Source organism: Trachemys scripta, chromosome 14 (genome assembly GCF_013100865.1).
Source record: "Trachemys scripta elegans isolate TJP31775 chromosome 14, CAS_Tse_1.0, whole genome shotgun sequence".
In the NCBI taxonomy this organism is placed as follows: Eukaryota; Metazoa; Chordata; order Testudines; family Emydidae; genus Trachemys; species Trachemys scripta.
In genome coordinates, this window is record NC_048311.1 from 26,640,311 (window position 1) to 26,653,067 (window position 12,757).

General features: G+C 44.5%; 1 protein-coding gene across 4 annotated transcripts in view; it reads right to left on the reverse strand.

Moving 5' to 3' along the window:
• Positions 1-1,079: 1,079 nt before the first annotated feature.
• LOC117887399 (sterile alpha motif domain-containing protein 9-like) overlaps positions 1,080-12,757 on the reverse strand; it is a 12,357-nt gene continuing 679 nt past the window's right edge. For 2 of the 4 annotated variants that reach the window (XM_034789985.1, XM_034789984.1), the window contains exons 2-4: positions 11,458-11,559; positions 6,539-6,585; positions 1,080-6,140 (exon numbers count right to left, since the gene is read on the reverse strand). In XM_034789985.1, the coding sequence (XP_034645876.1) occupies positions 1,339-6,140; positions 6,539-6,542 (4,806 nt within the window). In that variant the 5' untranslated portion in view covers positions 6,543-6,585; positions 11,458-11,559 and the 3' untranslated portion in view covers positions 1,080-1,338. Of the gene's footprint in view, positions 6,141-6,538; positions 6,624-10,238; positions 10,297-11,457; positions 11,560-12,757 lie in introns of those variants that run through there. The other 2 variants (XM_034789983.1, XM_034789982.1) reach the window with 2 other exon arrangements.

Here is a 12,757-nt window from a genome sequence, read left to right on the forward strand (position 1 = left end):
CTGCCTCCTGAAATTCCACTAGTTGTTAATATCAGATATAGGATTCTTCTTCACTTTCTCTTTTATCTATTGTTGAACATTGCTGCTGTTAAACTCTTAAATATAACTATATTATTTTACTAGTGGGTGAAAGGAACTAATATAAATGTAAGCCAATCTAAAAAGCATATTAAGAGGTTCCATTTATTCCAGCCAGATGCCTGCACATATTTGAAAGCAAGCAATTGCAATACTAATCTGCTGCTCTCTCTCAACTGATGAAGCAAACTAATTTTAAAAGCAAAGGGGACTGGGGCCCATGAGTTATGAGGAGAGGCTGAGGGAACTGGGCTTATTTAGTCTGCAGAAGAGAAGAGTGAGGGGGGATTTGATAGCAGCCTTCAACTACCTGAAGGGAGGGTTCCAAAGAAGATGGAGCTAGGCTGTTCTCAGTGATAGCAGATGACATAACAAAAAGGAGCAATGGTCTCAAGTTGCAGTGGGGTAGGTTTAGGTTAGATATTAGGAAAATCTATTTCACTAGGAGGGTGGTGAAGCACTGGAATAGGTTACCTACGGAGGTGGTGGAATTGCCATCCTTAGAGGTTTTTAAGGCCCGGTTTGACAAAGCCCTGGCTGGGATGATTTAGTTGGTGTTGGTCTTGCTTTGAGCAGGGGGTTGGACTAGCTGTCATCCTGAAATCTCTTCCAACCCTAATCTTCTATGATTCTATGACCAAAAATAGTTCAGTCACCATGATTACAGATTTTAAAAGGATTTCCTAGCATTCAAGATCTTGGAGCAGCTCCATCACTACTCTTCTTCTTATAAGTGCTGGGTCATATTTTGTTTCTAAGTTTGTGTTATTGATATGAAAACTTACATATCATTTCAATTTTATACAAATAAAGGATGAAGCCTCTCTATGTTGAATATCCAGTTTTCTTCGTCCTTTCCAAGAGACAATAACTTAAAAATTTCCTAAGGGGGAATTGAATCATGACAGCTACATTGAAACAAGAAGAACAGGAGTACTTGTGGCACCTTAGAGACTAACAAATTTATTAGAGCACGGCTGTTACTCTGAAACTTGACATTGAAACAAAGTATTCAGATACAAAACAATGACTTGAAAATTGCATATGGCAGTTGACACTAATGACACTATGTCAGAGTTTTGGTTGTACTTGCTCTTAGAAAAAGATTTATTACTCATTTTGGACAGGTGGACTTATTTTCGCGGTATGTTCTTTTCAGAATGTAACAGGAAAATTTTTTTTAATATCTTGCAATGTTTTCAGTCCAGTGGGAATTTCAACTTAATGCACTAAGTACCTTAGTTTCTGGAGGAGATTGATTTATTTTATTACCTGAATGTCATAGGCAACAAGCCCACTAAATGAAAATCCTAAATAAAATGTAACATTTTCATTTCCTGGAGGCACTGAATCAAAATGTAAAGGCAAAATCTGAATCTGCCCAACATGACCCCGTGCAAATACTTTTCCCTTTTCCGTCCAGCCATTCACTCTTTTTAAAACACTATGAACTTTGCCTATTTTCCATACATCTCCATATAGCCACTTCATTCGTCGTTCATTTAGGGAGCCATCAATTAATTTATCAATCCTAGTCTTGTGCACAAACTTTCCTAGACCGTTGCCTTTTCCCAGGAAAAAATGTGTGTAGATTCTCTTTTTTCTTGGAGCAATGTTTTTCATCTTGACGTCATACAAGCGCTTCATGGACTGAAGAGCGGCTATGAGAATATCATTTTTATCTGGATTAGATTCTCTGTCTAATGCATCATCTGGCCAGTACAGTAAGGTGAGCAAAAAATGGGCACTTGCTGGAAATGCTGTTCTTCTCTGTTTGAAGAATCTATTGCTGAGTTCTCTAAGTGTTTGAAAAGGAAGAAGTTTGGAAGATCCAGGAGATAAACATGCTAGTGCGATGTGACACAAAATGTAATTGATGAGATCAATGTCCTCCAAGCTTCCTTTCTGTGGGTCTTCAGGGTATAAGCTAATTATTTTTTCTAGTTTATTAACTGACCTCTCATCCTTCGAATCTGACAACAATGAAAGAATGGTAGTGACACTGCCACCACCATACTTATAAATGTTCATGCTTTTGACTAGCTGGGTTTCAGGTCCTCCTTTTATGACCACAGTAAGGGAGTCTGAGGTAAAGAATTTGGCATACACCTCAGACTGTCTTTTCAACCACTTTCTGGGATTGTAAACTTGTTCTTCCTTCTCCTCTGCCTCATTTTCTTTGTTCTGGTTTTTATCTGTTTGGAAGTAACTTAGATCTTCTGAAATCCACTCCAGAGCATTATAAATGTTCTGGCGTAAGCCTTTTAAACGACTGTGAAGCTTTCCCCAGGGTTTTTTAATTTCCTCAGGAATGTAGTCCGTTAGCAAATAACGCACAAGCTCAGAATGTTCCCCTTGTGTGTTTCTGGGAAATACCTGAAGTGTAGACAGAAATTTTAGTAGACGACATCCCACTTCAACCTCTCCAAAATAACCAGCATTGTTCATGCTGTCGATCTCTGACTTTGCAGCCTGTTGTGCAGCCCTGAAGCATTTCATAGCTTTAAGGGCAATTTCTATCATCTCAATGACTTCACTAGGAGTGGCTTCATCTGTCTCTTTGTCCACAATAAAACTAAACCATTTCCTGTACACTTGACCTTCTGTATCCAAAATAAAAGAATCATATGGCAAATGAGATTTGGCTACCCCTGCCCAATATTCTGCATCCTCAAATTTTTCATGATTGTAATGCAATCGAGCAAGCTGCTGGGCAAAGTAGGCATCTTTTCCCAGGCATTCATATGCAGTTTTTAAAACCTCTATAGCTTTTTCACAGTTTTCAACCTTACAGACATGCTCAATGAATGGAGAGAAGAGGCTGTCAGTATTGTCTCCCCTGCTCTTCTTGTCACGTCGTATGAACAGATCTCTGATAAATTTTATGAACTCTTCCCGTCCAAATCTGTGCTGAAAAAGCATTTTTTCCTGGAGAAGATTCATTGCAATTTGACTTTGAGGCTGACTTCCTGAGAGTTGGTGCAGAATTTCCTTAGCAACCAGATGATGTATTATTTGAACACATGAAATATAGGTGGTATTTGCTCTTAATTCAATAAAAATAAGTCTTGCCTGTTCACTTAAGTTGTTTTTGAAATCATACTCTCTCTTTTCTGTATATGCCCCCAGCCCTAAGAAAGCTTCACAGTGTGATAATGAAATGTATGAACCATGTACATAGGAATTGAGCAAAGCAACATACTTCATCAAACTAGTAACTGGGGAGGAAAGGTCTATGCCTTCCTTCCAGTGCTCTACAAACTCTGTGACATATGTTTCCTTGAACTCCTTACTCATCAGGACAAACGTAATTATAAATTCAGGCTTGAAGTCTTTCTGCTTTTCAAGCTTTTCAATTTTGGTTTTAAACAGGTGTTTCTCTTGGTCTGACAGTTTGTGAGTGACAGCAACTGTATCGAGAGGAGAAGCTTTGCAAAGCTTTTCAGGGACATTAGATCGTTTACAGCACATAAGGATGAAACAAGGCTTGGATGAATGACCTCTTCTAGCTGTCATTGCATCCATTAAATCATTCTTTAATTCATCTAGATAATCTTCATCATAGTCTTCAACGAGGAGGAGGACTGGGAGAGAATTCTTCGTGTCATTTTCATCATATTCTCTAAAATTAACTGCATGTTGGGAGACAGTTGCAACTGGATATGAGGAATTGACCACAGCACATCTTAAATCCTTTCTTCTTTTCCATAGTACTTGCCTTGCAATGGTGCTTCCTCCACTTCCAGGTTGATGAAATATTTTTAGTTTAGCCACAGACCACCTGATTCTGTTCTCGTGCAAAATGCCATCTAAGATTTTATGAACATCTCTGCAGGCATCACGTTCAATGACTTCTCCACAGCCCCCTTTATCAGCAAGCCAGAAATTTTTCCAGCTGACTTTTCTACCTTGGTAAAATGTTCGTTCTATCTCTTGTATTTCTTTTGTGCTCAGAAGATCCAGTTTGATATCATCACATTGATTTGTACACAATATTTCAAGGGAAAACATTTTCTCTTCTTCCAGTGTTGGAAGCACACACAGACCTCTTGTGGAAACTGGTAAACGTCTGGGACATATTGTAGAAGGCATCATGTTTTGAATAGTGGCATCTACGTGACTTAGCTTCATGCCCACAATGCTCCTCTGTTCTAGTGTCTCAATGCTACAAGATGCCTGAGCTAGGTTAGCCCACTTCTCATAATTTTCTTTGGACTCTGCAATGCATATGATATAATCCATACCATTCATTTCTGTATAGAATTCCTGGAAGGTGTCTACAATTGGCTTCTCCACAGGTGATGATAGTAGGAACAGTACCACAAAAGATCCCTTTGGAAGGATTTCATCACAGATAAAAGAAACGGCTTTCTTAAGATACTTCTTTTTCGTTCTAATCCAAGTATTTTCATCACAAGGTTTTTCATCCCCAAGGAAGTCACTACGTCCATTGCAAAATATCCAGCTGGTGTAATCATCTAAGCCCAAATATTTTTTAAATTCAGTGGTGTTCATCTTGCTTTCATTGGCATAATTTTGCAAGAAATGCAAATTTGTTGCATGATGCTCTCTGTACTTGGCATGTAAACCTGACACATTGGAATCCTCATCAAAATCAAATACACAGAAAATATTCATGCGCATTAAAAAGTTGACAGACTTAAGAGCTTCCGTTCCACATCTGTTTGTGACAAGGATGTAACTCAGATAGTCATCTATATAGTTCTTTCCATCATTTAATAGAACTAATAACTTACGCCCTAAATCTTGGGAAGTTTCTATCTGGTCTTCATTCCTGGAGGACTCGGCCATTTCTCTTCTAACATCCCTCTCTTTTATACCCTGAATAATAAAATCCACTTGTTCTTCATTCTTTACAGGTTCAGAATTGGCCTTAAGTCTTTGGTAGAGAACTGGATTTTTTTCATATATTGTCTTATTGCTGTTTTCGTTAAATCTAGGTAAGCGTACTTGAAAAATCTTCCCCTTCACTGTACTGGATGATGGTTCAATGTCAACCTCCACCACAAAGCGTTGGTCTTGAGTGTCCTTCTCAATCACTTCAATAAAAACAGGAGGGCGAATGCAAATTCTTGCAGCTTCTTGGTCAGATGCATTGAAACATTTTGCAATGTTTTTATCCAATGCATCAACATAGATGTCTCTGTTTCTGACTGGCACACCTATTATCTGCCCATGTTCATAATCCTTGTCACCTTCAAACCTGTCCATGACACCAAAGTGTATCGTTCCATTACTTCGGATATTCATGCAGGCTGAGCCAAATCGAATCACTTCAAAGGCAAACTTTGCTTCAAGCCGTGGTCTGTCTAGCTCCGCAGCAATGGCAAAAGATTTGTATTCATGGCAAGGGGTGATCAAATCAATGACTCCTGTTTCGGGAGAAAGGACTGTGTTTTTCACATACTTAAAATTAATATCTTGAGTGCCAAATGGTCGAAATCGGCTCAGAGTTAAAGCTTCAACTCTTTTTTTATGCACTGAATGACTTTTCCCATTTTCTGTCCTGACAAGAGTAGACACTGATTTTTCCATGTCTTCCCTGCTAGACTCTTCTAGTGGATCAGAGATGTCTGTTTCTGAAGCTGCATGCTGGTGAAATGTTACTTGAGAACTTGGTACACTTTTAGGCTGTTTGATTTGGGTGGTCTTTAAGCCACACTCTCTCTTTTCAGCTGGTACATTAGCTGTTGTAGGCATGTTAGAATTTCTCATTTTCACTTTCTTTTCCTGAGCATTAGTTGTTCTACCAGTGTCACTCAAGATTTCTGGAGTCTTACAGCTGGGATTATCTGTTTGCCCTATACCTGCTTTTTTGTTCAAACATTCCAAAAGTTCATTTCTTTCACATATAAGTACGTGGATTTGGCCTTTTTTCATACCAATGCTTTTGAGAAAAGATTCGTCTATTTTTCTAAGCACTGGACCTGTTACTTCCTCCTCCCGTAGCTTTTTCACATATTCTTCTTTTATTCCAATGGACGCTAGCCAGTCTCTGACGTGACACTCATTCCATTCAGCCAAAGGTAACGTTTTGTAGTCTAAGAATAAAATAAGTTTTAATAAAAATAAATAATAATAAATCAGACAAAACGTGAGGTCACTCTGAGCAATTCAGCATGCTGTATTCTCGTAGTTATAATCCTCCTTGAGAGTGAGCATGTGTATGCATGGGTTGGAGGATTGAGTATAAAACGGGATCAGGAACTCCTACATTCTGATTCCAACTCTCACTCATTTGCTGTCTAGTCTTGGGCAAGTCACTTAGCCATTGTGGGTCTGAGTTTCCCAATCTGTAAAATGGGAATAATACCTATTTACCCACCTTGCAGGGCTGTTGAGAGGATTCACAGTTGTGTACCATACAATGGACCATTTACTTGTACTTATATGTTTAAAAAATAATTATGGGGAAATATCTTAAAAGCAAGGTACATACCCATTTTCTCTTGAAGTGGGTTTATCCTCCTGCTGATAAATGAAGATCTAAAGTAGAAGCAAACATACATACATAATGTGTTTCAGAATATCATTTCCACGTTGTCCAGATTTACTCTATCTATACTGTCATTAATTTTTTGCATCATTTTTCTTTTTATTTAAATTATTTCTTCATTTTCAAAATCCTGGATTGCCATCTAGCTTTTCATAGTCTTACATAAAAGTGGTGAAAAATAAATCCAGTAATGTATAGAAAATAACATGATAACTGATTAGTCATGAACTTGGGAGCTTAAATTCATAACTCTCTAGACACTAAAAATCATGGGCTGAATAGAGACACTGGATTCAATTCTCATTACAACAATCTATAACCCACTAACTCCCCTCCAACTGTTTCCTCCCTCCCCTTTCCCCGCCTTTGACTGGAGAGGTCTTAACAGGCCATTTCACCTTGAATAATCCCTTAAAATATGTGTTAACTACTTACGCTAAACAATCTGTTTCATTCTGTATTTAGCTGTGACATGCTGGTTAAGTTTCCCAGACCTGAAGGAGAGCTCTGTGTAAGCTTGAAAACTTCTCTCTCTCACCAACAGAAGTTGGTCCAATAAAAGATATCACCCCTTGTTTCCCTGAGGGCTTGTCTACACTTCCTGCACTGCAGCCTGCCGCTGTAGCACTTACTGAAGACACTACCTACATCAATGGGAGAGCTGCTGCAGTCAGCGTAGGTACTCCACCCGACCGAGAGGCAGTAGCTATGTCGACGGGAGAAGCCCTCCCGCTGAGATTGTGCTGTCTACACTGGGAGTTAGGTCGGTACAACTGCCTCACTCAGGGGTGTGGATCCGACGTAGTTATAGCAACGACATAGTTATAGTCTGAACAACATAGTTACAGCAACGTAAGTTTGTAGTGTGAACCAGGGCTAAGTAACCCCTCTCCCAAGTGCTGCAGTCACACAGTCTGTTGCTTGCAAAATTGGGAAAACACCTTAGATTTCCCCCATTCCACCTCCTTCTTACCCAAACATGGCACGTTAATGCAGCCAAATTAATATTGATAACCACAGTGATAATGGGCCCAGCTCTCAAATAGTGCTACATAGACCGGACTTAACCCTTGACTAATCTCCTGTATCACAGAATCTCCTGCTCATCTCATTGGATCTGCATCTCTAAGAGCGTGAGCTGGATACATTTTTCATTTGAGAGACGCTTGGGGCTGCTTGGCATCCCATGGTGAGTTTTAGGGCTTGGCTAGATGATGAATTAGTGTGCAACCAGAGGGGTGTACGCTAGAATGTGTTCCAACATGTCACACACAAACTGGCTTATGGAGACTCTACTGGCATGCACTAAAAATTCCCTAGTGAGTATTAACGTAGTAACAATTTACATGCCTGCAGTGTGCACTCACACCCTGTAGACAAGCCATAGGCTTAATTGGACTTCCCTAGAAGTGTCTATTGCGGGGAGGGGGCAAACATTTTGGCCTGAGAGCCACATCTGGGAATAGAAATTGTATGGCGGGCCATGAATACTCACAAATTTGGGGTAGGGGTGCGGGGGGGGGGGGGGTGAGGGCTCTGGGTGGGGGGGGGGGGTATGGGGGGGGTCCAGAAATGAGGAGTTCAGGGTGTGGGAGGGGGCTCCGGGCTGAGGCAGGGGGGTGGGGTGGGTAGAGTGAGGGTCTGGCTGGGAGTGCGGGCTTTGGGGTGGGGCTGGGGATGCGAGGTTTGGGATGCAGGAGGGGGCTCTGGGCTGGGACTGAGGGGTTCAGAGGGAGATCAGGGCTGGGGTAAGGGCTTGGGGTGTGGTGGGAGTCTCGGGTGCAGGCTCCAGGCAGCGCTTTTACCTCAAGCAGCTCCCGGAAGCAGCGACATATCCCTTCTCTGGCTCCTACACGAATGCGCGGCCTGGCGGCTCTGTACGCTGCCCTGTCCGCAGGCACCGCCCCTACAGCTCCCATTGGCTGCGCTTCCCGGCCAATGGGAGCTGCGGGGGCGGTGCTTGGGGGTGGGAGCAGCGTGCAGAGCGGAGCCCCCTGGCTGCCCCTATGTGTAGGAGCCAGAGGGGGGCCATGCCGCTGCTTTCAGGAGCTGCATGGAGGCCCCTCCTCCCCCCGCTCCCTGACTGGAGTGTTGGACCGGAGCAAGCCCCAGACCCTGCTCCCCAGCGGGTGCTCAAGGGCCGGATTAAAACAGCTGGCGGGCCAGATGCAGCCTGCGGGCCGTAGTTTGCCCAGGCACATATGCCACCTTGACGCCCGGTAGGGCCCATACAGATAAGCCCTAAGCTGTCAGAAAAAATGTTCCCCTTCATTTAGTGACAGTTCAGGTTGCACAAGCACACAGCCACCCACCCCAAACCTTACAATCGTAGACATCAGAGTTGCCTCCATGCCTTCATACTGCCTACAGCATTGTGATAATGCACTCTGACACCTCCAACAGGTACTGAAAATCAGTTCATAGGACTAGAAGGGACCATCTGGGTCATTGAGGCCAGTCCCTGGCTAGCAAAGGCCACCCTATTATCTAATCCTGTTCATAAATGTATCAAGCTCCATTTTAAAACTATTAAGGTTGTTTGCGCCTGCTATTCCTGGGGGGGGCAGGGACGTTCCCAGAACCTCGCTCCTCTGTTGGTGGTGAAAAACCACCTAATTTCCATCCTAAATTTATTCATGGCCAATTTATAGACAACAGTCTTCGAGTTTAAAGACCCATTCTCACGCCCTGTTTTCAAAGACAGCAATCCAATCCCCTCAGCCTTCACTTTGCTAGGCTAAGTAAGCCAATACACACTCCAGCTTCATCCAATTTGCATTGTAACCAAGGAACAAAACAAAACAAAAGTGATGCAACTTAATAGCAACTTCTGCAGCAGTGTTAAACCAACTTAGCGACCCAGTGACTTGGCGGGTGTGACAGCCAGATGTGCTGCCCTGAGCACCCTGAGGTGGCCCTTAAATATTTTGCCTTTCCTGGCTTTCAGAGGTTTAAGCCTGGGCGCACCCAACTTTCTGGAAGGGCAGGAGGCTGTGCTGGGCAACCTAACTGCCATTTTAACCAGGGGTTTTGGCAGTTAATTCCACAGGTTTTTTGAGAAAGTCTAGGGATAGTTAGCTAGAAAATACAGTCCCAGCCCTACTTTCCTGGGTTATATTTTAGACAAGGGGCTGTTTCTGCGCACTAAGTTGCATCGCTGTAAAAAAAACCACCCTGACAAGAGGCGTACAGCTTTCGGCACCAGGGTACATCAGTGTAGACACCCTAATCAATTACAGTGCTGCAGTTGGCCTCCGGGAGATGTCCCACAATGCCTGTTCTCGCCTCTCTGGTCATCAGTTTGAACTCTACTGCCCTGCCCTCAGGTGACCAACCGTGAGCTCCAACCCTTAAATTCCTTGGGAATGTTGAAAGTCCTCTTCCTGTTTGCTCGGTGATGTGTGCAGTGGTCTCAGCGCATCTTTCCAGGTGACCATGCCTGCTCCACGCACCAGGTGATCCCCTGTTTGGAGCAATGTCAAGCTGCTGGCGCGCATCAGCATTTGGGGAGAGGAGGCTGTCCAGTCCTGGCCTATGCTTCAGCTATAACTATGGACAGATTTCACAAAGCATGACAGAAAGGGGCCATGATCGGGACACATTGCAGTGCAAGGTCAAAGTGAAGGAGCTGCAGAACACCTACCACAAGGCGCGGGAGGCAAACCGCCGCTCCGGTGCTGCGCCCACGAGCTTCTGGTTCTACAAAGAGCTGGATGCGATACTTGGTGGCAACCCCACCTCCACTTCGAAGGCCACTGTGGATACTTCGGTGGCTTGCATGCCAGTCGAGAGTGGACTGAAATGGGAGGAAGAAATCTTGGATGAAGATGTGGAGGGGGCGGGGACCCAGAAGCAGAGGACAACTCGGAGGTCAGAGATGCATGGAGCCAGGAGCTCTTCTCTACCCCGGAGGAGTCTAGCCAGTTACAGGTGTCGGAGTTTGGTGAAGCACAAACAAGACAGGAGGCCCCTGGTAAGTGGCTTTGATTTTGGGAATCACTGAACTGAGTTGTTGGGTGCAGGAGGGTTGCAGAAATCAGGCTTATATCTGTACTGGCAATTTATGTCGGTATAAATATGTCGCTCAGGCATGTGGGAAAATCATACCCCCAAGCGATGCAGTTATACTGCCCTAACTCCTGGTGTAGACAGCACAATGTCGACAGGAGGACTTTTCCCACCAACATAGCTTCTGCCATTGCAGCCTTTTAAGTGCAGACAAGCCCTGAGTGTATCTGTAGCCATCATGCGTCAGATGGAAGCATTTGACTTCTTGTAGGGTAATAATCCTCCCTTTTCCCGTCAGATCTGAGGCTGCCTCGCTGGACTGAGACTATTCTTCAGTTAGGCCACTAAACAGCCAACACAAGGCTGACAGACATTTCATTCTAATTTTAATTACTGAATTAAACCTGTTATATTGTGGTCTGGATTCCACCTCTTCACCTGCACAAAGGCCCGTCTCCCTGCCCTTCTCTGCCAGTAATGCATCTAAGGGGTATATAGTTCACACATTGCCTCACCTAGGGCCACTTTGTGAGAGTTCCCTTAAGAGCCTGCTTAATGCTGCTTTTGCTTAGTGGATTTTATGTTGGTATAAAGGGGCCTTCGACCAGTGTAGTTTATTCCTATACTACAAACTCCTCATCCAAAAGCAGAGTGTGCAAAATATAGCCCAATAATTCAATTATGCAAGAGAGTGAGAAAACAGAAATGTAACATTAATGCCTGCAAATAAATATTTATAAAGGTCCCTCAAGCAAATTGAGACAACAGACAGAGTTAAAGACTAACAACAGGTGCCTCAGAATATGTCAAGGAAAATTTGTAAGTACAAATAATAGCCACAGACATTTCCGTACCACACTACGAAAGGTAAATTCTGCTCTCTCATGCCAGGTCAGTGGAGGCGGGTTTCTACACAGCCGAGATCTAGTTCCATAGTGGCAATTCCAGGCTCCTACCTGCTCCAGGGATGTGAATGGAGGTTTAAAGGCAGAAGAATCATAGAGTGGATAAAGAGAGCAGTTTGCAGCACAAAGGCAAGTTAAGCAGAGCCCCTGAGATGAACTATGTTTTTGGAGAGATGAGAAACCCTTGCCCCTATAACTTTGATGGAGAGTAGATGGAGAGGTGAGTATAGAACTGGAGAAGGATGGTCCAATTCCTGTGAAGGAGGGGAGAAGGGTCAGCAGGCTAGTGGGAGAGCCTGGTGATAGGGGCTTAAAAAGGAATGGGGAACAAATACACACATTTAAGTAAACAGCAAGACTGCAGAATAGATGTGAGTGAGCGATGGGTATTTGCTACCAGTTCAATCATCCCCCCTTCCCAAAAATTCTTTTGCAAAAGCAACTCTAAGGCTGTACAAATACTTTAAAAATTATTTTCTTTTTAGCTGAGCTCTTCACAGCCCCTGGGTGGGGGGGCCTGATTCAATGAAACCCTTTCCCCTGGAGTAGACAGGGAATGTTATTTCCACGGCGGTCACAGCCCACGCCCTGCAGTACAATGGGACCTGACAAGGCAGCCAGAGCTTTTGAGGAAACGAAAGTTATTTTTGACAGTCCCGGCTAAAACTCGCCACAAGGGGGCAGCAAAGCTCGGGGCACAATTCCCTTTAGCCCCTGTGCCCAGGGCTGGTGCCGAGAGGATGGAGACCCCCCCCTTACGGTGACCAGACAGCAAGTGTGAAAAATCAGGAGAGGCGGTGGAGGGTAATAGGAGCCTATATAAGAAAAAGCCCCAACTATCAGGTCTGTCCCTATAAAATCAGGACATCTGCTCACTGTATCCCCCCGGGTGGGTGCTCAGTGCCCGGTTCAGCCATTTTACTGCCAGGGACCAGGCACTGGGGAGAGGCCCGATGTGCTGCCGCTCTGCCCCCAAGCCCCAGCGCTGGAATCCCCCCAGCAGCCCGAGCCCGGGAGAGGAGGGGCCCGAAGCGCCTTCTCCTGCAGCCCAGCTCGGAGCGCCCCAGCGGGGTGGGTGGGTCGGTCAGTGCGGGGCGGGGGGCGACATCCTCCGGCCCGCCGCCCTGCGGCGTTGAGCGAGAGGAGCCCGGGCCGGGAGGGTGGCACCGAACGGATCCGCGAGACGCTTCCCGGGGAGCCGCCGAGCAATTGCCCCGGCAGGGCGGGGGGGGGGGGGGGGGGGGCCCCG